Genomic DNA, 24,027 nt, shown 5'->3' on the forward strand with positions numbered 1-24,027 from the left:
AACAGGAAGAAGTCCAAGTACTTCACTGACAGTGTCATGAACACTTCATACCGCTTTTAACATAAGATGTTGTTTTGTTTTTCATTCGCTGTAATCTCAGAGGGAGTATGTCTAGTTTCTCAGAGCTGTTTGTTTGGTTAGGACCGCTCAAACCCACTATCTCTCTCTATGGGATAATAACCCAGAGGAAAAGTTTCTCAGAACTGTTAACAATCATTTTTATTCTCTCAGGAATTTCTTGGCCGTGTTAGTCACAGCGTTGTCTTCAGCATACTCTCACAGTTGCTGAACTGGAGCATGAATTACATTAGAGACTTGCAACTTTCACATCTGCTCTGTGAGCCTGTGCGTGCCTGTGTGCAGGCAAAAAATGTGAATCCTTATGGATCAGAACCATGACGTGCATTTCAGGATGGGAAATACTGCTGTTTATTACTCATATGGATATTAGCATAGGGAAGTCTTTGATCTATTTATTACTGACATTTTACTACTTCAAGAACTCAATTATGAGTTTTTACTTATCATATGACCATGGCATCTTTTAAAACTTGTGTTTCAAAGAATTTATGTTTTTTTTCTTAAAAAAGCTCTATTGATCAAGAAATTTATATACATAAAGGAGGGGTGTATATGTGTACACACACCAATAAGATTTTTTTAATCAATTTCGTTTGAGTAGCATACATGTACAAAAAAATCTCAGCACTTCACAAATATGAAATATAACCTCTGAATATAAGTGAGTTGTTATAAACCCTATTGCCTTAGAAGCACAACTGAAAACCATGGTTTCATGTCAAAGGATGTATATCTTGTTGTAAGGAGCTTGGTATGCAATAGCTGATACATGTTCTCTGTATGTTGAATTTGAAGTAGGGGCAGACTCAGGGTAGCTGCTATGGAATTCTCAGCAACCTTTCATCAAACGTGGTATCTGTGCTGACACGATCAAACTGTCACCTTTACACCATCTGAGGACCAGGTCTAGTGTGGAAAAGCCAGTGTCTTACCTGTAAGGAGCTCACCCTTAGCATTATAAATCAGATGAGTCTAAAATCCCTTATTATCAATTTATGATAAGCTAATAAGTTTGATCCTGATACTGAGTGTGTCCTCCAGTAGTTTATCTGCCCATTTTGTCTTTTGCCATTGTTCTTGTTCTCAAAGGTTTTGTGGGTTTTTTTCTGACCTTCAGAAATCTCTGGAGCAGATTCCAAAATTCCCTTGTTGCAGACTTGAAATCTGAGGAAGCTCCAGGTGGGCTGCTCTCCAGTCATGCAAACAATTTCAATGGAGATTGGCTAGGATGCTTTCTTTCCTTCTTCCTAAGGCAGGCAGCAAAATGTTTGCCTCTGCTGGAATACTGGGGGCCTCTGCTGGAATACTTCTTCCTCTGTTACTAGACCTGTATTTGCTGTATTATTGGAAGAAACTGATATTAGTATAGCACTTTGGTGGGGCTCAGGATCTATCTGTAACATGGTAACGTGGGCTATTTTTGATCTTCACTGAAAGCATCTAAGATGAAAGAGGAGGTGGAAACAGACACAGGAAAAGCAATCAATAGGTTTCTGTTTTCTACAAACAAACTTTTTGAAATGTGAAGCGTGTTCAGCTTTAAGAGGATCATGGATTTCAGGTAAGAAAAAAAAAAGTTCTCTGGACTGTGATGCTTGATGTGTATGATAATTTCCAATGAAGATTTTGAAGTATTGTTGTAACAACCACTGGAAAGAAGTTTTAAGGAATTAATTTTGAACCAGTGTGTTGCAGACTAGCAGCTCTTGGATACTTAAGTCTGAATGTATGTTGTTGGACTCAGACTGTCAACATGGAAAAAAGAGTGGAGTCTGATGTACTGCAGATAGCTGCTTCATCCAGTATCACAAAACCTGCTGCATGATTAGCAGTGGATATCCCTTACACATCTGAAAGGTAATTGTGCTTGATAGAAGCTTCCCACTTATAAGGTAACCATAGACTAGAACAAGCAAGGCTCTGATCCAACGAAGCACTTAAGTACATCCTTAAATTTGAGCCTATGAGCCAGTCCAATTGACATAGGTTGAGTTCAATAATACTACTCAAGCTTAAGTACTTTGCTGGTCTGGGGCCTGAAGTCAAACTCTAAAGGCAAAGGATGCCTTAGCCCTGGAGATGTTGTTATGGAAAGCTGTTATTGTTAATGCTGAAGTTCTAGTATTCCTATTGAATTTCAGTTCCTTTTCATTTTCTGAAATAACCTTTAAAGGTTAATTTTTCCTGCCAGCCCCCACTGCCTATTTTCTTGGCTTGTCCTCCTCTTATCATTTCTCACCATTTCTCTTCCAGACATGAGCAGAACTCATTAGTCTTCCATAGTTATAACAGAATTTGTTTATATGGTGTTTAAAAGAAAGTCTGGGAGAGACCAAGACCCTCCCCACAGAAACTGAGTAAGCTAGAAACCAGACAGCTCTTTTGAGGACAAGGGCTTTTATAGGGAAGTGAGAGAAAAAGTTGCTAGTGGTTATTCTTTATGCAAAGATACCCCCCCAAAAAAAGGTTTCAAATCACTTTTCTCTGAGCTTTTGTTCTCTTCCCTCTGCCTTTCCCCTATGCATTTATTGGATGCTTTAGCAAGAGGGGGACTGAGACCCCATGTTTGTGCTGGCAACAGCTTGAGGCTTTTGAGCATTAATGTCGTTTGACAGAGAGAGGGTAACACTAGATAGAAAACATTTGATTAGAAACGCTGGGCACAAAATTAAGCTTTGATTAGAATCTTGTGATAAGTATTTCCTTGACAAGATGAAATAGTTTTTCAGTAGATTATAATTTTTCAAGTAACCTTTTTTTTTTGTTACCCTTCATCCCCCTCCCAGCATAAAACCTGACATTTTGAGACACCCAAGAATACTTTTGACCAGCAGCAATTCCAACAGCAAGGAAGCACAGAGGGAAAGAAGGAGAAAGAGATGCATGTTTCCATTTTGATTATTTGCAAAGAATTGTGATGAAGCAGATCTTTCAGTGTGAGGTATCAACCTGGTAGGACAGAAGAAATGCATACTGTTCCTTAGTGAAAATCAGGCAGCTCCACCTTGGTGCAAAGGAGTGACATGCATAGCAGGAGTCAAAAACTGAAGAGTTCTTCAAGCTGGGTAAGAATTCCGCTTCAGAGCAGTCATTTGTAACAGACATCAAGCCATTCACACAGAGACTGTAGCTGTTTAAGAGAATAGAAGGAACGGAGATGATTGATGTTTGTCCATTGTGCTCGTGACACCAGGTTGTTTTTAATTCACAAAGGGGAAGGCAGCTTCCCCATCACATATCTCATACATCTGGGTATGGGCAAGTTTTCTATTTTCAAATAAACCAGCATTGTTAAGTCAGTACATGTGGCATGCTGTGGTCTAAAAATCATGCACATTATCAAGACACAAATTCCAGATTGCGTGAAGGACAACAGAAACAAATCTGTTCTCCAACTAACATAAATTTCTCATCAATGATTTCAGTGTTAACAGGTGGGTACAACACATTTCATAACGTTGCTTTTCTTCTTGGAGTAGAAAATTTGATTGCAACAAATCTGTGTTAGAACTCATAGGACAGATTGAAATGGAGAGGGTGGGCATATTTTGTGGTCAGGTTTTTCACAGGGAAGTTATTTGAGTGTATTAAGTAGTCTGGCTTACTTGTAATGATTTGTCCTAGATGGTAGTTCTGCAGGAAAGCTCTGTGTAGGTGCATGTATGTTTTTTAAACTTTGTCAGTATTCATATTTCTATACCTCTAGCCAAACAGATGCAGAGACTTTTTTTTTTCTGTTGTGTTACTGAAGCACTTAATGAATTACATACCTTCTGAATTATAAGATTACCTGGTTGCCTTTTCTAATGGTATATTTAAACCTACATGTACATGAACAGATATGTTTAAAATACCATAGTAAATAGATGGAGAGAAGTGTCTAGACTTAAAAATGACACCAAGGGACAAAATGCTTACCCTTCTTTACACTAGGACAATGCAAGTGACTTTTATGCGAGGCATGTCACCATTTTCCTAGAAAGCATATTACACCTGAGGATTAAATCTCAACTATTCTTTATTATTGATCTAGTTTCTTAGTCATGGAGCAATGACCAGTATAGTCAGCCAATATAGTTCCCAATAGTGGAAGAGAACAGAGTTTTTATATAGCTCTAACATGATCCATTCCTTATCTTACAGTATCCTGAGCTTTCATGGCCCAAAACACAAGTAAATGGAGAAGTGGCCAGTGCTCTTTTATGATGTGGTGAAAAGAATAGGCTGTTCAGGATTTGTTAAAGAAGTCCTGGCCACTTTCAGGATTGGGAATATGTCGAAAGCAATCTTACTTTTTCTGCCCAGTTACTTCGAGCATGTGCTGAGGATGTGTCCCTGGCACATGTGAGAAAATCATCACTTGTCAGTGCTCTCCAGCTGGATGTGGTGGTTGTCTCCACTTCATTGCTGTTACACTGTAGATGAAAAACAGACAGCAGATGATGGTACATGAAAAACTTCCATGACTGAGCCTTGGCACTGGATAGCCCCCTTCACATTTGGACTGCTAAAATGCAGACATAGAGAAAGTTTCCACCAGCTTATATTGCCATCTTGCCACAGATGACAAATATAGCTTGGGGAAAGCATTCTGAGACAGGCTACCTACAACCATGAGAAAAATAGAATCAGGAATAATTCCATGTAGGAGGGAAGATTAGAGTCTGGGAATTGTACCCTGCATACCTGTAGTATTAAGTGTTCCTACTGAGGAGCTATGGACGTAGGTTTGAAAAGTACCTGGGACTGGATTAGGACATCAGTCTCCTACTAAGGAGACTCCACAAACTATTTCCTACAAACTAATTCCTGTATGTCTCTTTACTATGTTTTACAAACTGGTCTCATAGGCTGGGCCTGATTCCCGGTGTCTTGCATGTGCTGCGTGACGGTGTTGAGGATGTTCTGCTCCATAACTCTCCCCAGCACCAAGGTCACACTGACAGGGCTATAGTTCCCCAGATCCTCCTTCCTGCCCTTCTTGTAGATGGGCATCAAGTTTGCCAACCTCCAGTCTTCTGGGACCTCCCCAGTTAGCCGGGACAGCTGATAGATGTAGTATTTCATTTTAAATTCTGTTGGAAATAAATGTCTTCATTACTTTCAATGCATTTTTTTACCACACAAAGTTTAGAGGGATGCTGTAGCTATACAAAGCCCGTGTTTCTATCATGCACTCCTTGAAAAAAACAACTTGTAAATGCACTGTATAACACACTAAGACTAACCTGAATATTTACTACTCTCACCCACCCCTTATTTCAGCCACTTAAGGAATTCCTAGTTGTAAGAGTGGACTAAGAGTTCAAAGTATCAGGCAGGATCATTTCCTGAGGGTAGTCCTCTATGTTATTAGAGCATGAAGGACCTGTGGCATTAGTTTGAACAGCTGAGATTTCTTTGGCCTTCCTGACTGCCAAGGACAAACAATCTGTTGATGAGGGACTGGTAGCCTAGCCTGTCTCAGTGAAATCCATTTTCTGTGTACAAACATGACCACCACAGTGTTCTGTGCTGGGCAGTTGCTTTTGCTCCTATTTAGATTTCTCCCTTTTTCCTTTGTCCAAAAATACTAATTTAATGTGACCCAGACTTGTAAATAGTTTTAGCCCCCTTGATTCTGCATCATTTTGCCCAGCTTGAGTGGGTTTTTTTATAATGCATACTAATTTGAGGGTTTGGTATTTAGTTAGTCTTATTTATTCTTGTTATAAATTTGTGGGCAGGGTCTGTGGACACTTAAAAAAAAAAATTCTTGCTGTAGAGGGCAAAGAATAGTGCCATGTTTCATTACTGAGGAGAGTTGTGAAACTATCTTTTCCTCCCTTTTACAAAGCTACTTGATTCCTCCTGAATACTGACAGTATGAAAAATCCCCATCCAGGGTAAAGGACCTTTGGCTGGTTTGAAGGCTAAGGCTGTGAACCATCGGCCATAAGTGAGGACATTCAGGATTTACTGCTGCCAGGTAATAGTGGCACAGTCTACAGTTACTTCCATGCAAAGCTCCTACCTGTACAAATTGCTGTACACGAACAACACTGTTTGTCTGTAAGCAATAATGAGCCTCAGGTTAAAATCGTCTTGGAAAAAATGCAAACCAATAGGAAACAAAAATCCCACTGTCTAGGAGTTCCATTTCTAATTAGAAAATCAGTAAATTAATTTTCTTTACATTTGGTATGGGTATTGATTGTTTTAATTCCCTTGAGCCGCTGAAAACCCCAGATGTAGTCGGTATGTGGGCTGAACTCAAGAGGAAAGCCTCCTGAAATGGGCCTTTGACAATTAGTTAGTTATATGATAAATCACAACAGGGAATAAACAGTCTTGGCTATTCAGGATGGAGCTTTTTGTACATACTCAAGATTTGTGGGGGTTTTCTTAACAAATTCACAATGTGATCATTTTTGTCATTCTTTTAAGAGTTAGAATAAATGCCATATTGCAATCTATTAAACAGAAGAAAATTTTGTTTGCAAAACAATTTGCAAAATCTTGTTGAACTGTAACACCCTTTTTGTTAATTTTTTGTATAATTTTTTCAAATAGCGGCACAGGAAAAATACATTCCAAACCTAAGTCTGAATTGATAGCTTTGATTTTCTCCTTAATTGTGCTGATTTTACCCACTGTGGATGAATCGAGGCACAGCCTGCAACAATTCCCAGGTGGTGAAGAAACAAATCAACTAACTACAACTCTCTAGTGTACCTGAACAGAAAACTATTTTCTATTCTGAAAAGAAAAGATAGTAGCTCCATTTTGTTTCTAATAATCTTTAACAGGCAATTAAAATCTTAGTTTTCAGTCTCATTTCTGTTTTTTTGGAAGAATTCCTGGAAAGGCCAGTGACTGTTAGCCCTGTTATCTTATGTATGTATTTGTTAGTGTGTGTGATTGTTGTAGTATAAACAGGCAAAATAATCTTTTATATACAAAAGTCTATATACAAGGCAAACATCGTCAAGGCATTTACTTAACTGAATCAGTAACTAAAATAACATTTGCTGAAGAATACCACACTGAAGCCAGCACACGAGTTGTTTATTGGCATGAGTTAGTCCACAGCACTCAACTTACTCTCCTGAGGAAAACACAACACTTATAGTACAAGTACTACAAAGGCAATGCTCAAAATATTAACCATTTAAATGCTGGGAAATAAACTAAGGTACAATGTGATCAGTGAGATAATGTGGAGATTGTAAGAGTGCCTCTATGTACAAGGATAGTCAGGAGTGAATAGAAAGTTGGTTTAGGCCTGATTTTCCAAAATTATTGCCTCAGCATTTCTCAGCTCAACTTAAGATGTTTTCAGGTGTTGAGCACCAACCAAGCTAACTGAAGCTGGGGTAATAAACTCCCTTCCAAAATACATGCAGGCTGAATCAGAGCTGTAGGTGAAGTAAATAAGTGGGCAGGTTAAGAGGAAAAGCAAACCTTTTACCGGAGAGCTGGCTCTTCTTTGGGAATGAGAAGTGGGTGGCCGGAGGAGAGAGAACTGATGAGTGAAACAGTAACCCCTCTGCCTAGTTGTGAGTGAGATGGGGGGTATTGTCACTTGAGGAAAGCACCATACTTCAAGAACATTGTCCTCATTGTGAAAAATCCTGGTGATGCAGGAGGGCAGTGGAGTACCAGGTGTATCCTTAGGTCAGTCTAGTAAGGGCAACAGCCTGCAGCCCTGCAGTCAATTCACCATGCATTTTGCCAGGTATCACCAATGCACGATTGTTTGTTTAGCGCTTCAAAGGAAGGTGAGTAAAGAGCAAGCGCTTTTCCCCCAGGTTTCAAGTGCCGTGTGGTACTGCCAAGTCAGCATTGCTCCAGCTGTATTTGAACTAGGAAGCTAAAGTTCAATGGAGGAGCTAGTTCAAAGCAAGTGTAACTGCCTGAATGTTATGCTTCATGTTGGAAAATGTCCTTCATAAACCAACAGAATGATAGAGCTTATGTATGTAGCTGAAGCCACAAGATGCCTGAAGAGTAGTGTTCAAGGACTACAATAACATAGTGTGGCTTCCCCAGTCATAGGTAGAGGAGAATGGTGTTCCGTGAAGATAGAGTGAAGAAAAAGTGCTGTTAACCATTCCTTCTGTGTAAAATATGGGAAACAAACTGAACACTTGAATCACTAATATGTATGCCACTATTTTTTGGTGATGTAACAGTGGATGCAGAAGAGTGCCACAGAGTTCCATTGAAACTAATAACAGGAACACATTTAAAAATAAGCTGTTCTAATCTAAAACACTTCTCTGAGTATTTGCCTAAAGATGATTTTCCAACTAAGAGCTTGTATTTTGTTTCCGCTCTAAGATTAGATCTGCTTACTCATAAGTTCTTTCTTCATTTTTAATGAGGGACAGCAATTAAAAATTAATAAGGTTTATTTAGCCCAAACCAGCCATTTCTGTGAACCTTTGCACTATTATGCTTATTGCGCTATTTTTAATAGTAGCACCTTAGACAATTTTTACAAAGAAATTTCATTTGCTTTGTCAAATGATATCTTCTGTGAAATGACAGAATGGAGTTCTTTGTTTCACAAGAGTAAAACAACAGTTTCCTCTGGAGGTGATTTTCTTGAATTTTTTTCCTCTCAACCTTTCCCAGTATGCTTTTGAAAGAGATTGATAGTTTGCTCCCATTCATGTAAATTGCTTTTCCTCTCTACCTGCAAGAGTAGAATTCAAAGGGAAGCAAAAAGTCATATATCAGTACATCTTGTTTAGCAAATTTTAAATCACAATAAGGATTTGCTTTATTAGGGTTTTTTTCTGATTAAGATACTTGGTCCCATTAATGGGTTTAAAATACATAGGAAAGTGAAATTTTCCTGTTTGATGCCTAAACTCATATGCTTAACTAATTTTGAATGTGGTCTGTGGCTGTGTTCAGACTTTCAAAGTTTTATTTTTCTTTTGTATCTGTGTTTCTAGATGCATACATAAGCAAAAACCTGCAGAGTGATTCACAGTAGCAAAGCCTGTTTTTTAGGGATAGACCACTTCCTCTACATACTACTGTTGAGAGAGAGGTCAGTGCAAAGCAGCAGAGTAAGAGTAGGAAGAAACAAATGACAAAGGTAGAAAAGAAAAATGAAAACTTCCACATAAATTAGTATTTTTATCTGTTAAAAACAACTATCAGATTTAGAACTCTGAAGTGTCAATACTTTACTACAAATACCAAAACCTTCCTGTATCCTGTAGGCACACTGAAATTCCAAGGCAAGCATAAAAAGTGAATTTACCTTGGAGTAAAAATATTGCCCTTGTCTACCTGGAACTCAATGTCAAATGATCAAGGTGCTTCTGAAATATTTCCAGTCACCTATTGAATGTGTTGGTGGCTGCCAGGTTCTAACTTGACTTGTCATCTCTAGTAGATATGCCGAAAGGATGAAGCAGAAAACTGACTTCTTGTGATATGGAAATAGAAAAGAGTGAGGGGAAACAGGATCTAATGGGACTTCTGTAAGAAAATAGGTTGCATTTGCAAGACGCAGATAAACATAGTTTGTTGATTTCATGTTGTTCTTTGCCTTTTCCTTACTTTCAGAAGTATGGAAATTCTGTTCTCACAAAGCTTCACAAAAAGGCAGCTTTGAGAAAAACCCTATTCCTTTGTGAGCTGCTCCAAAACCCACTGGATGCAGGACTAGCAAAGAGTCTGGGCAAGTGGGTTCGATCTTTTGACACCATAGGCAATCATGTCTAAGCTTTTCAGAAAAGGATCAAACTCTGTTTTAGAATTGTTTTGTGAAGTTACAGAAAAGCTCTTTCACCATTTGTGAGTGAAAAAGAAATTGTCATTTGATGCTTTACTGAGCAAAACCAGTATTTGTCCAAATTCAACACTCTTGGTTTCATCGTTGCAGCATGGACAAAATCCTAGCATTCTTACTGGAAGTGTTTGTTTTTATAGAATTTGTGTGTATGCATGTGCCTGTTTATTGCTAAGATGCTCAACTTACAAATTTTAGTTTACCAAATGTTTTGATTTCTGTCAGTGTGGGTTTTTTCAGTACCTCATTAAGTAGTTAATTGTAATCCAAGACTCTTCCCCATTTAACTCGCCACATTTCTGTTCAGGTTGCCAACATGTTTCTTTCTTTAGCTTTGTGATGGGTGCACAACTGTTGTATGACCAGGACCGAGACCGTGAATTTCAAACCACCACATTAACTGTGTAATCTTGGCTGCATTTGGAAACCATTGAAAATATAAATTTCAAATTCCCAGCTATGAACACTCCTGATTGTTTGAGAAATATGTTTGTTTTTTTTTTTAAGATATTGTGATTGATACTTTGTAGTAAGGGAAGATGGTCTCAAGGTTCAGAGACCACGCAGAGGCTGTGGATGTATGCTCAGTTCCCAGATTCCTTTGGAGACTTTGGCAAACTTCAGTTTCTGCGTTTAGTTCTCTGGTCACAGTGACCGTGATGATGATTGCTCTCCCAGATCTCACCCCATGATTTCAGTCTCTAGAGTGCAAACTCCTAAGACTTCTTCGCTGCTGTTTCTTCATTTGTAACACAGAGCCCTTGTGGTACTCGCAGCCTCAGGAAATACTAAAATATAAATTATTTTAAAATTATCTGCATGTAAACTGCACATACTGTTTATTAAATAACTAATAGGATAACAGAGATGAGCTTAACCAGAAGCTCAGATGAATGCTGGGTTCTGTCCAAAACCTAAAATAATTATAGTCTTTCCACTGTGGGTATAACTAACATTTCAAAATACATATACACAGGATTTGGCTTGGGGTTTGTCGTTTAATTTTTATTCTTGACCACATTGCTGTAGCCCCAAAAGACCCTATATAAGAAATAATATGTAGCATGTGGAGAATTACTACTTCTTGCCTCCTGACAGCAAGATCAATAAAGGCAGCATGACAAAAGTAATTTTCGGATCTCTTAGTGGAGCTGTGTGTCCTAGAAAAAAATGTTCATTGTTATGCTGAGCATCCACAGCTTGTTTCTTAAAGGAAAAAAAGGAAATTTTTCATTTATGGGGGTAATTCCCTTAGAGGCATTTGTCCAACTTGGAGCTTTTGGATTTTGAAGAGTTAAGCCTGGATACACGGGCATTACTTGATTGCATTTCTGTTTGTAGCATGTGGCAAGTTGTATTAAATACTTAGCTAAGCCATGGATAAATGTGACTGGGAATAAAAGGAGCTTCAAGGCGAAGGTTTGGGTTACAAATCTTTATGTTGAGTATTACATCACTATGTACCAGAGATATTTGAATATCAGGCTTTGACTCAACCTGTGCTTGGAAGTGTACGCCGGGTGCAGACTTGTGATGCACATCACGTTTTATTTCTGCAGTATTATCCCCCAGCATGGAGGTATTTGATTAGAGTTTTTGTTTGGCTTTGGCTCAGATGAGCCTAACTTCTGCTTGGGACAAAAGGATTTGAAAAATTTGATATCTAGATTATTTTGGTATACAATTGCTTAGGGAGTGATGCAGAACCCAGGCGAATTAATGGTTTGATTCCCCCTGACTGCAGCAGTCAAGGGGTGTGTGGGGTGCGTGTGTGGTAGGCTTGAACTCATTTTAGAGGTAAAAAAAGGTAAAGCGTGTACATAATAGCTGCTTAGGATATGTTGAAGTCTCCTTTGAGGATAGAGTGCAGCTATTTACATGATTTAGTCTAACAATATCTTCACATAGCTTGGTGCTGGTGTCTGCACTGACAAGGTGAAAAAGTACACTTGTAATGAATAGCTCCTCTCTCATCACTGATTCAGTGTTGGCCTTTTTTTTTGTTGTTCGATGTTCTGTCTTATTAACGACGCATAGAACACTTAATTAGGGCGCCGCGAGAGCGCTGGCAGAGCGTTTCTGCGGCAGCTCCGGGGGGCCGGTGCCGCGCAGCCCTGTGAGGCGAGGCGCGCGCTTCCCGCCTTCCCGCCCCGCGGCCCCCCCGCCCCCGCGGCCTTACCTCAGGCGGCCGGCCCGGGACCCGGGGCGGGCGGGGCGGGGGCCGGGCCGGGCCGGGGCCGTCGCTCGGCGGCAGGTGTGGGCAGAGCCGCAGCCGCGCAGCCCGCGCCGGCCCCGCCTGGATGTGCGCGGTGGCGGAGGCGGCGCCCGGCTGCGCGCAGGGTCCCGCCATGGCCCTGGCTTTCTGCGGCGACGAGGGCAACTCGACCGCCTACAACGTGGACCACGGCGTGCTCAACAACGGCTGCTTCGTGGACGCGCTCAACGTGGTGCCGCACGTCTTCCTGCTTTTCATCACCTTCCCCATCCTCTTCATCGGTGAGTGCCGGCGGGTCCGCCTCGCCCTGCCCTGCCCTGCCCGCGGCACCCGCCGCCTTGTTTCCTGCGCCCGCGGGTTTCCCTCAGCGGCGCTGCGGGTGCGGTGCCCCCGCCGCTGGCCCGGCCTGGCCTGGCCGTGCCGCCTCTGCCGCGCTGCGGGGCCGTTCGGGCGCCTGTGCTGAGGCTGCCCGGTGCTTGCCGGCGCCCGCCGGTGCCCGCCGCCGGGGCCGCCCGAGGCGGGGCGGCCGGCGGGCGGGCCCCCGGGTGCGGGGCGGGCTGGGGGAGGCTGCGGGGTTTGCCAGCAGATTGTGACTGGCAGCGCGGGAAGCAGAAATAAACGTGCTGTTAAACACCAGAAAAGCTGGTCAGTCAGCCTTAGGTTATCCGTTCGTGTTCCCTGCGGTTGCGGAGGGGTCCCCGCAGCCGGGCAGCCCTCCTCGTTACCGGCGGCGGCCAGGGGGGTGCCCCGCTGTAACGCGCCCTGTCTGCAGCGGGTGCTTCGTGCTGACATAAAACTGGGGTTACCGGCAGGTGGCCCGGTGGCTTAACACATGTGGCTGTCACTGCTCCGAGTGGGGCTCTCCTCAGCCTGCTCTGCCCTCCCGACAGCCCTGGGACCGGCTGCCTGAGGTAACGCTCCTTCTCTGGAGCATAAAAGGGCCGGTGCAGAAATAACAGCACAACTGTTAAAACGGGGTCAGCTGGAGAACTGCTTAGTAATTGGTAATTGTTGTTCATCTGGCTTTTCTTAGTATTGCTATTTTTTATCTAGATCGAGAGAACAAGTTACTTCAAAAAAAAAAGTTAAGGTGTAAATGCTTCAATTAAATGTATTGAAGCAAAGATAAAATAGCGTACATATTATAGTGTTTGTGGGTATGTGTCAATATGTTCAATTGTTGTTTGTTTGTCTGTTAACATATTTGAAAAACATTTAATGCCTGTAATTCATAGTTGCTAAAAGTATAGGAATTTAAGGCTGTGTCCTGTTTGCGTTGTTGATTTTATTCCATATGAAGTAACTAGCACATCGTTCTGAAAATATTCAATTACAAGCGTATTTAACAACACAGTTGTGTTAACTTCAGTAAAGTGGTTTCTTGTATGCATGCTTTTCCATATGCAGGAGCTTTGTATGTCACTCTTGCTGTTTAAGAAAGCTCTTCATAATTTTCTTTTCCTGTTTAGGATGGGGGAGTCAGAGTTCCAAAGTACATATACATCATAGCACATGGCTTCATTTTCCTGGCCACAATTTACGCTGGATACTGACATTTATCCTCTTGTTTGTTCTGGTGTGTGAAATTGCAGAGGGCATAGTGTCTGATGGGTAAGTGTGTGTCCGCCTTCTCCTGATAGCACTGAGCATTTTAAAGGTCTCAGGGTAGGTATTTCTTCCCTGTATAAATTCTCATGGGGACCATATTCCTTGTGGTTACGAACATGCAATCTGTATTCTTGGTGATTAACCTACCGACCTTGTATCAGAAATTCCATAGACCTTGCCAAGTTATGTACACACGCACAACTGACCTTAATCTTTTTTAGTTCAGCTTAATGACAGTATCTTTCCAAAGAGTAATCATAGATAAATCCTAACAATTCAAGCAGATGGTGACATTTTTGTGATATGTTTTATGTCCAACAACCCAGTCCCACAGTCCTTACTCAGGCAGAACTCCCATGTGCACAGTAGGTCACACTGTTCCCCCACAAACAGAGTTCTGTTCATCTTAATAAAAGGAGTGGATCTACTGGGCCTTATCTTATACCCCGTAGAGTTTCTTTTGGTGTTTGTGCAGTACTTAGGATTGTTACCTTGAGCAGAGCAGCTCACAATGTATAAGCCATGTTCTATCATCTGTTACTCAATTTAGGATGTCTTTAAACAGTGATCTGTGGGGAAAAAATTATTTTAAGTGAAACAAGTGATACCAGAGAGCAATTTATTATGAAAAAAAATAAATGTTGTCTAACAATGATTATGACCCTCTTTCTCTAAAGACAGGTCTGGTTTTTGTAACTTAGGAATTTGCAACCCAGAGGTTATAAAGTTGAAGCTTATCGTTAAATAGAACAAAACCTCTCAGTTTAGCCATCTATATAACAACTCTCCACCAACCAGCATGACAGGCATTGCAGTATTCTGCTGTAGAAGCTGATATCATAATTATTATTATAACTTCCTTTAAACATATATAAATAGGATGTTTCTCAGTGCCAGTTTTTTTAAAAAGGGATTTTTCTCATGCTTATTCAGAGTTATCAGGGTGTGGGATGCTCAGAGCGAAATCTCCTGCTATGAGTTTTCTTTTTTACTTTGCTCTTTAGCAGTTCCTCTTATTCTGTTTATTTGCTATTTAACTTGACTCAGAATGCTGTTGTTAAGTAATGTGTCACCTGATGAGAATCAAAGCTTCTAGCAATATTGGGGGAGTGCCAGCCCACAGTCGTGCCTCCTGAGCACTCCGGAGACTAGTGAGTGCTCCAGTGAATAATAGCAGATTTTGAGACTCATCAGCTTTCTAAGACCAAAATGGATCATGCTGGTAAGTCCTTTTAACAGCAGTTGAGTGAAAAAGTGCCAGCGATAGAGGCAGCCTGTTGGAGATAAGTTACATTCCATCAACTTCTGTCTGTGAAATAAATTTTAGAAAACCCTCATACTCTTGCAGTGTTCACCTACTGAAGCTTAGGCTATCTGAAGAAATCTCTTCCTATTGGTTGTTTTATCTTGCTGAGGTTTCAGCCCTGGTGTACAAAAAACCCTGGCATTATAAGAATTCAGGGGCTGGAGAAACTTTTCTTATTTTGCTGTATACACATACAACTCATTGTCAACAAGAGGGAGTTAAGTCTTCATGATGCAGGTTGTCAGCATAGTTGCAGTCAGCTCTGCGGAGTTCATCACAGTGTCTGTGTGAGGGAGGGCTTTCCTTTCCTAGTGCAGGTGCAGGAAGTGGTCCTCCTGAGTTCCTACAGACCTGTTAGATATTTGGGATATTCTGCTTTCAGACATGTCCCATCCTGTGATGATCTCCAGCACCCTGACAGCACAGCCCCTTTTGTCTCTCTAGACAACACAAAGGTAGCTTTTGCTGCAGCAAGAACAAATCCAGAGATGCTAATTTATTTTCTGTGAGGTTCAGAGGACAAGGTGTGAGTGTCCCTGAGTGTTTGCATCCTGAAGACTTCCTCTTGGTGCTTCTTCTCCTGGAGTTGTTTGGAGACAGAGGGAATTGTACCTTTTGACAGCACAGGATGCTCCATTACTTTTGTGAAAGAAATAAAAGGGGAGGAGAAGAAGGTGACTAATAAGAGGAATGATGGGGGGGGGTGGGGGGGAGGGAACACAATTCTACCTGCCTCTGCACAAACCAACAACATAGCTCAAAATTTTCCGTATACCCAAAGGCTGTAGTTGGCAGGACCCCCTTCACTGGTACTTGAAGCAAAGTGTCAGGAGAGTTTTGCTTTATATAACAAAATTTAAGGCTATATGATTCTGTTGTAGGTTTTGTTTGTTGGCTTGCAGTCACTGAAAACAGAACTCAATTCCTGTGCTGTGGTGCTGTTCCTTTTCCCAAACTGGAAAATCAAAATGAAGCGTTTCTATAGAAAACCTTAAACTGTGCTGTCATTTGGTCTTATTTACATATTTTGATGGACAGCTCCCAAACTAGTTTAGCTTAAATTAACTTTTCTCATTTTGGAGCTGAGCTGCTTATCCTGATTTAAAGAATCTTCCAATTGATCTCAGTATGAAATAGGAGTACACACATTTCATTTTCAGCATGGGAGAAATTTGGAATCCAACTGTGATTTAGGAGTATAAATTCAATTGAAAATCGGTGAGCTTTACACCCGTAAGTCATTCTAGAAAATCCTACATCAGGACTGAGTACAGGATACAATTCATAAATTTAAAGAAAAACATTTAAATAGCTAAAAGGGTTTGATTTTAATAGATGTTCACTTTTTTCTTTTTAAGGGTTTCAGAATCACGACATTTACACCTGTACATGCCAGCTGGGATGGCGTTCTTGGCGGCCATCACATCAGTTGTCTATTACCATAATATCGAAACATCCAATTTCCCGAAGCTGTTAATTGGTATGTCTCAACTTACAAGGCTTGGAAGTGTGACAGTGATGCTGTGTCTCTGATCATTCTGTGACGGGTTGTTTCAGTCTCGGTGCTAGCTTGTATGGATAAAGCTTTATCTATATTCTGGTCTGCTGGTTGCCATTACCAGACTAATTTCTGAGTTTTCCTGGAACAGTTAATTTTAACTTCTAATAGTCCTCTGTGTGGTGTTCTTGGGGATCCAATGGGCCAAAGGCTTCTCTAGGAAAAATAGATTTGTGGGAGAGATAGCTATCCAGTTCTTAACCCTAAAAGCTATCCAAATCCCCCTGCTTGTCAGCAATGTTACATTTAAGCGTGATGAAAAATTGAAGCCATCTCCGTGTGTGTGGTCTATTAAAATATGCACAGAGTCAAGGGAAATGAAGGACGTGACTGACTTTCCATATGACCCTGGATATGTTACTTTGCCTGCTTGTTCTGGCTTCCTATTCCTAAAACTCCCTTTGTAAACCGCTTTAAGCCTTTTGAATGGAAACTGCTATGTATAAGAACTACCTAGAATACTATATATTTTCTGCCAGATTCTAAGTAAACTGTAGCTAACTATAGAAAATCCATTACTGCTGACAGTCATGAAGTTGGTGATGTATTCTCTACTGTTTAAGTAGATTGCAGACTGTGGATGTATACATGTTTATTCATCCTGTCAGCTGTTATTTCTTTGGTGGTCCTGGCTCATCAAATTTTGTTTGAGCTGGTCTTCTGTATTAGTGGATCCTGCTAAGGTTTGTCTTGTGTCATTGTAGCTCTGTGTATCAAAGCTCTGTTCTAGTTTTTGTCAGGTGATAAAAAGTCAGTAACAGCTGTATTTGAGAAAGCTTTTAAATACTGAAGATTATTTTGAACTGTAAGTAAGCATTTTCTGCAGAAGGAGCTTGTAAGTCCTGTTAAAAAAAAAAAAAAAAAGTCATTCCTCTTCAAAAATTTCAGAATTTGATCCAGGCTTCACAGGCTTTAGGTCTTCTTGTTTGAAATTGCTTTTCTTCTTGTTCCCCTCTTTTAAGGAGGATCTTTTTTGTCTTTTATAACCAGGTGGGGTCATTTGGTTTTTGTTTTTATAAGTCAACACAGTCCATTTAACACCTTCTTACAGGACTGGATGTTATGTCTCAGGAAAGCATTGGTAGCCTGTTACAATTACCTGTGGAAAGCAAGCACTGATTTTCTTGGAGGGTTTTTTTTTTTTTGTTATTGCAGATGTATAATGCAGTGTTTAGTAATTTAGTGTTGCTACTGCGTTCCCATTGTTAAGTCATTGAGAAGGGCAGCACCAACTTAGAGCTGGTAGTTGATTATCCTTTTTTGTGTAAATCCTTCTCTGTAGATTTCTCTTTTATGATAATTTTGTTCAGTACTTAGAGCACTGATGCTGGGTAAGCTCTGAACAGTACTTGAATAGTAAACAGTTATACTAGTGAATACTAACAAGTGTTATCAATAATGAAGTTCATAATTACGAATTCTCATTTTGTAAGAATTTCCAAGGAATAGACTCCTTTAGAAAATCTAATCTTAATAGCTAACTCTTCTGCAAAAAGGAATATCAGACTGCCACAGTCTTTTCTGCTTAGTTGGTCTGATTTAAATTTTAGTCTAAAGTCTTCATAAGCTGATGGTCTTTGATTTTTATTTAATTTGTTGACTTTGTTTTTCTTTTCACTGTTCTGGGTGTTTAAGAGGATGTAAGACAGACATCTCTGGAAGTGTCCATCGTTTATTCTTGACTGCACAAATTTAATGTTACCTAACTGTGAGGATTGTCATCTATCAATGTTGATTGCAGCTATTCTGTATTGACACCTGAGACTAGGCAATGATAACTTTATGGGAATTTGCCCAGTGTGAGACAGTTAAATTATACCTATACTCAGCCATCAACCCACTAGAGTGCAGTGTGGCCATGAAGCAGCTTTCTTTTAGAGCCTTATACAAATGAAGTAGTGAGAACCATGAGGAGAAGCTTAAGTTGGTGATAAACCTTTTACTGAGTGTATAAGGAAGGAAATGGAAAGAGTTCTTTGTTAATAAAATGTTGTAGAGAAGGTCTAATATTACACACACACAGAGACAGAGAAAAGTAAATTACCTATGTGATGACTTGTGCTGCTTCTGAGTGTCAGTGAAGTTCCACCTAACTACAGGGTATCATCTGCCTCAGCTGTAGGATCGATTCCTGCGCTTGCAGAGAGTTGGTAGCCGTATAAAGCAAAGGCTAACAGAGCCTTATCCAAGATTTACTAAATCCACTGGGGAAACTCTCATTGGTGCAGTGCAGAAGACCCTTAAAGGTCTGCTCATTAATTCTGAACAGAATAAAATGTTCCAATCCTGTGAAACTTTGAGATGGTTTCTTTTTAAAAAATGTTTTTCCACTCTGTACCTTAAAAACACCGAGCCTGTTTGTAGTTCTTCATAAACGAGTAAGAGGCAAATAACAGACCTGAGGATTAGTATGTTCCCTTGGGATAATGCAAGACAAGGATGCAAAGTTCCCATATTGCTCCTGCCTTGCACCTTTATGCCCAGGCTGTTGGCTATTTTGATGTAGTCATTCTTATTATCTGGTACTAAAAAAAGTTCACAAGGTTTGGAATACTTATTATCTGAAGCTAATGATTGAGTCCAGGGTCCTAGTTGAGTGTCCAGACTATTGAAACACTTTGATGTGGTCTAAATCTGTTTTTCTCTGCATGTTTTTGACCTGTAATTATATTTCAATAAAGATAGCTTTTCCAGTGTAGCTCTGTATACCAGGGGACTCTTGTAATAATGATAATTTTGGTGCTTTTTTGCACGGTGTTGCAAAATGGATGCATAATGGTTGTACAGTTTAGCAGGACATATTTTAGAATAGTTTTCATACTGAATTTGGAAAATCTGCTAGCTTTCTTGACATTCAGAATATGTAATTGAATGGTAGCATCTGATTGCACTATTTTTTAAGGTAGGTTTTTTTCATAGATAAATAAACCTCAGAAATTAAACAGGAGAAAATTATGAAATAACAATAGGACTTTGAGTTTTTAAACTGAAAGGAATATTGGTATGGGAACACATGAATTTTTTTGTTTCAGAAAATTGTCTTTTCTTTAACCCATCTTAATTATAGGACTGCCTTACCATTCCTGACAGTAAGCTAGTTTGTTAATTTAAATTTCTTGGGCTTGGCATTGTAGTTTATTGTTTAAAAAGGAAATTCCTGTTATTGTATAAAAATAAAGGTTATTGTTTGGTACACAAAATACCTCTCAAAACAGACACAAGTTAATAAATCCCATTCAGTTAAGTGCATGATTTTTTTAGATCTTGGGCTTAATCCCATAAAAGTGTAGAACAGTTTTGAGTTTCACATCACTTGATTTTCAGCCGTCTGGTGCCAGGTGAGAATTTACACCCTGGTGTTGTAGGTTGAGGTAGCTTACATGGCCCAAGAAAAAGCAAGGTCCTTTAGGCTGTAGGCATGTAGAATATATCTAAAGCAATCAAGTAGATTAAAGCATGCCTCTGTGGTCCGATCACTAGGTGGTTCAGGCCAGTGGAAGTTCTTGGTGATCATTTCTAGAAACTCCCAGCCAATATCCACTCACCAGACAGATGATAAAAACACAGATTAAAAGAAAGAGCCATAACTGTATTTTCCCAGAAGCCTTATCTTGAGGGGCCTGAGAACATCTGCCTGATTTAGATTATATACGCTTGTATTCAAAAGAAAGAAGATAAATATGTTCAAATGTTTCTAGTAGGTATGGTAGCAGGAGGTCAGTTAAATGTTGTGCTTTGCACTTTCTAATACTTCTTAGATAAAAGATAAATCAGTGTCCTAATAAAATACTAGTAATAAAAAAGGTCATATAGACCTTTATTTACATCCTAAATAGGAGAATGGCTTTGCTGGTTACTATTTCTAATTCCAGGAGCTCTACATAGCTACCAGTTTGGTTGGTGGTTTTTTTAGGTGTGCCCTGCTGGTGCAGATTTTCGGTGTGCAATTAAGTCCTCTTTAGCCTGAGAAGGATGTGTTCTCAGCCTGTTATAAGAATGAGACAAAACACAAGGATTAAAAGATAAAAGTGGTTAGGAGTAGAACCATGTGGAATGTTTTCTTGGATGAAGTGGGATTTTAGTCAGACACATGGCAAATAGGAGGGAATAGTGCCTCAAAGGTAGGAAGCAGTCCGAAGCAGGATGAGGAGATTAGATTTGATGCGGTTTAAATTGGGAAGATGGTAGGAGGCCTCCCATAAGAAGGGATTCTGTAAGTATGTCTCTTAAATCCTCTCTGCAGCTGCATCAGCCGCTAAAATACAGTGCTGAAACACCTGACCTCTTAGTGCTTTCTTCTTACAAACTGGCCTATTAATTTTAGAGGAAGATTGGCAAATGTCCTAATGCCCAGTACTCCTGGACTGTTCCATTTACTGCCCTCATTTAAATGAGAATTTGGAAATTGATTTCCATAGAAGCAGGATTGGCAGCTCCAGATCCCACGCAGACTCTCCATGTTGAATCGCGTTTTGCTTGGAAAGGGTGGCCCCACAGTACATCCCCACATGGCTTTCTGGGGTGCCTCTGGGTAGCTGGAACACCACAAATTCTTTGGAATTTTTGCAAGTTCCTGATGATTAATCTGTGTTTGTGAGATTTACTGTTGCTACTGTCTTGGTTGAAGACTTGCTCTGGTGTTGCAGCAAGGTGCTCAGAAGGCATATCCACGTTTTTCTTGGCAGCTAAAGCACATTCCAGCTGTTGCACCATGGTAGATCCAGCAGCAATGGAAGATTAATGTAAAAGACCGTAACCCTAGGAGGTATTTCCTTAAGAATGGGGAACAGGAGCTGGTTTATGGTGTGGTGAATAGCATGGAGAGTGTTTCCAAATCATCAGATCTTACTGCAGGGATTATTTACCTATAACTGACACTAGCATGAGCACTTTTAGACAAGTTCAGTAGAACTCTAAAAAGCTCAAGTTGTATAGTTGTATTCTCCGAGCGGCAGAACATCCTCCTTCCTTGATGTGCCTGTGTATCTGCGATATAAATTACATATATGGAATTTGCACTGAAAAATAAAGCAGTAGCAGTTTGGAGGGAATATTTTAATACCTGTTTCTGCGTAATCCCAGAGATCTGCAGGGGGAACAAGATCAGTTTCCTTCAAGCCAGACTCACAGCAGTCTTGTAGCATTAACCAAATTTGAAGAGCATCATTCACAGCCACCTTCATTTGTGGAGCAGCGCCTTCCCTTGAACTTACCATGCGGATGCATGTTTACAACAGATGGAAGCTTCCTTCAGTAGACTTCATCTTGTGAAACTTTCCCAATGTCACTAAATCTAATAGGAAAGGAATTTGGAACTAGCATTATCTTAATATTTTTATGTTTGTGAAATTGAATTAGGCTTCTGTTCTGACATGAGAAAGGCCAATCTAGTTTTATGTATTCTTGCTGCATTCCTTCTGAATGAATATTTAATACTGCTATTGCATATTTTTGCAACTGTGGAACTGATTTACCTTTTTTTCCCCCCCCCCTCCCTACAGCATTGCTCTTCTACTGGACTTTAGCTTTCATAACTAAAACCATCAAATTTGTCAAGTTCTGTGATAATGGGGTTGGATTTTCTCAGCTTCGATTTTGCCTCACAGGACTCCTGGTTATTCTATATGGAATGCTACTAGCTGTAGAAATCAATGTCATCAGGGTGAGGGTAAGTTAGTATCATAGAAGTCTCCTGTGTTTTTTGTTGTTTGTTTTTTTATTCCCCCTTCTACATACGTAGTATCACATGCATTTCAAAGGAGAAATAGAAAAAAGTTAGAAATAGAAACATATTTGAGCCAGATGAATCCATAATTTCAAAAAATTCCAGACTCCATTGTAGTTAAGGTTTAATCTTATCAAGTTTGTTTTTAAAATGTCTGTTATGATTTACAGTTTCAGTCATCAGAAACAAATATTTCTGAAGCAATGAAAGTCTGGGTGAAAGGAATAGTCTGCTCTGTCAGAGAATGGCTTAGACACACAAATAATAGCTCTCATTTTCCAGAAGGCAATCACAAGAAGTGATTTATTGGGGCAATTGGGGTTGCTGTCTAGCCTCCTAATTGTTTGTGTGTGTTTTTTCCGGTGTGGTGTCTGCATTCATAATCCGAACTAAGAGATTGCTTTGGAGACTGTTGGATAGATAAATGCCAAGGTTTTTCCCTTCACCTGTCCCTCACTTAACTGTGTGGAGAAATTAAACTTAAGTCTCAGGGTGGAAAGGAACCTTTTCCATGTAAATTCTTTTGCTCTTTTCCTCACATTAGTATATGAACTCTTTCACATTGCTGAATGCGTTATTGGAGTTTCCTCTATCACTTATTTGATCTTTTGTGATTTTCCCTGGGGGATTTTGTGTGTCTGTATGTTTATTTGACAACTTAGGACAAAAATATGTCTAAAAGCAGCATTTTCAGTAATATTTTTGAAAGAGGAATAAAAAATTCAATGCTGACGTTGAGTATTTGTCATGAATGAAAAACAGTGGATTGGCTTGTGCGAAAAGAGAAATTCAAATGTGACATTGGAGAGATTTTGCTCATAAACCTCCTCATAATAGAACTGCATAATTAAATGAGATCTAATCACTGTGGGGTTACAGGTCACAAAGAGGAATAAAAAAAATGGTCACTGGCTGTTATAATATTTTTTCATGTCGTATTTGTTTGGTTTAATTATTAAAGGATGTCATTGATGCATAGAATTCAGTATGGATTTTTTTACTGCTGATTGTGTCTGTGGCAGAGTTTAGAGTGCCAGGCTTGTTGCTGCAGCTGCTGAAGGAAGGGATTCGGATGCATGGAGAGTTGGCCACTGCTGAGGAGGAGGAGGGGTGGGGAGAAAAATAAAGAGGTGAAGTCTCTATGCTAGCAGAAACAGCAGACATGGGCCTCACTTTCTTTTCTCCTGCCTTCCCCATCATCCTTTAGACAGAAGATTTGACTTTCAGACCCAGCTTTACCTTCTCCTTTCCTTTCATTGTTCCCCGTGTTCCTCGAGATGGCCATCCCCAACCCCATCACCATTTTTTCTACAATCTGTGAATTATTTCTCCAACTATGGTTAGAGAAAAGGTAGCAGAGACGCATGTCCAGAAATCCTACTAAAATTAATAGGATTTAGATACAGCCATGAGCAGACATTGAATGAAATATGTGATTGAGTACTTTTCAGAAAGGAAAGGTATGGTTTTAAGAGGCTTTGTTTTTCGTTCCCAAGGACGTGTGATGTCTGAAAAAGTTATGTCTTGACAACAGGAAGACATCAGCAGTCTGCCCTCGCTCTTTTGGCATTTAAGCCAATGAAAACATTTGTTAGTGCCATACACACTCTTTAGTTCATTGGTTTCCCAGATCCATCCAGGACAGCACAGGTAGCTTGTTCTGAGCTAAGTGTGAAGCAGTGTGCTGTGGAAGATGAGTCACTGTGACAGCCTCAGGACTGTACCTAAGCTAGGATGTCCT

At 40.1% G+C, this 24,027-nt stretch overlaps 1 protein-coding gene across 6 annotated transcripts in view; it reads left to right on the forward strand.

Moving 5' to 3' along the window:
* Positions 1–12,103: 12,103 nt before the first annotated feature.
* The window catches only part of ABCC8 (ATP binding cassette subfamily C member 8), an 82,981-nt gene continuing 71,057 nt past the window's right edge, over positions 12,104–24,027 (forward strand). For 2 of the 6 annotated variants that reach the window (XM_055814003.1, XM_055814004.1), the window contains exons 1-4: positions 12,108–12,370; positions 13,559–13,700; positions 16,362–16,483; positions 22,063–22,229. In XM_055814003.1, coding sequence (XP_055669978.1) covers positions 12,175–12,370; positions 13,559–13,700; positions 16,362–16,483; positions 22,063–22,229 — 627 coding nt within the window. In that variant the 5' untranslated portion in view covers positions 12,108–12,174. Of the gene's footprint in view, positions 12,371–12,905; positions 13,001–13,558; positions 13,701–16,361; positions 16,484–22,062; positions 22,230–24,027 lie in introns of those variants that run through there. The other 4 variants (XR_008748761.1, XM_055814005.1, XM_055814006.1 and 1 more) reach the window with 4 other exon arrangements.

The sequence above is a fragment of the Falco peregrinus genome, chromosome 9 (assembly GCF_023634155.1).
Source record: "Falco peregrinus isolate bFalPer1 chromosome 9, bFalPer1.pri, whole genome shotgun sequence".
Taxonomy (NCBI): domain Eukaryota; kingdom Metazoa; phylum Chordata; class Aves; order Falconiformes; family Falconidae; genus Falco; species Falco peregrinus.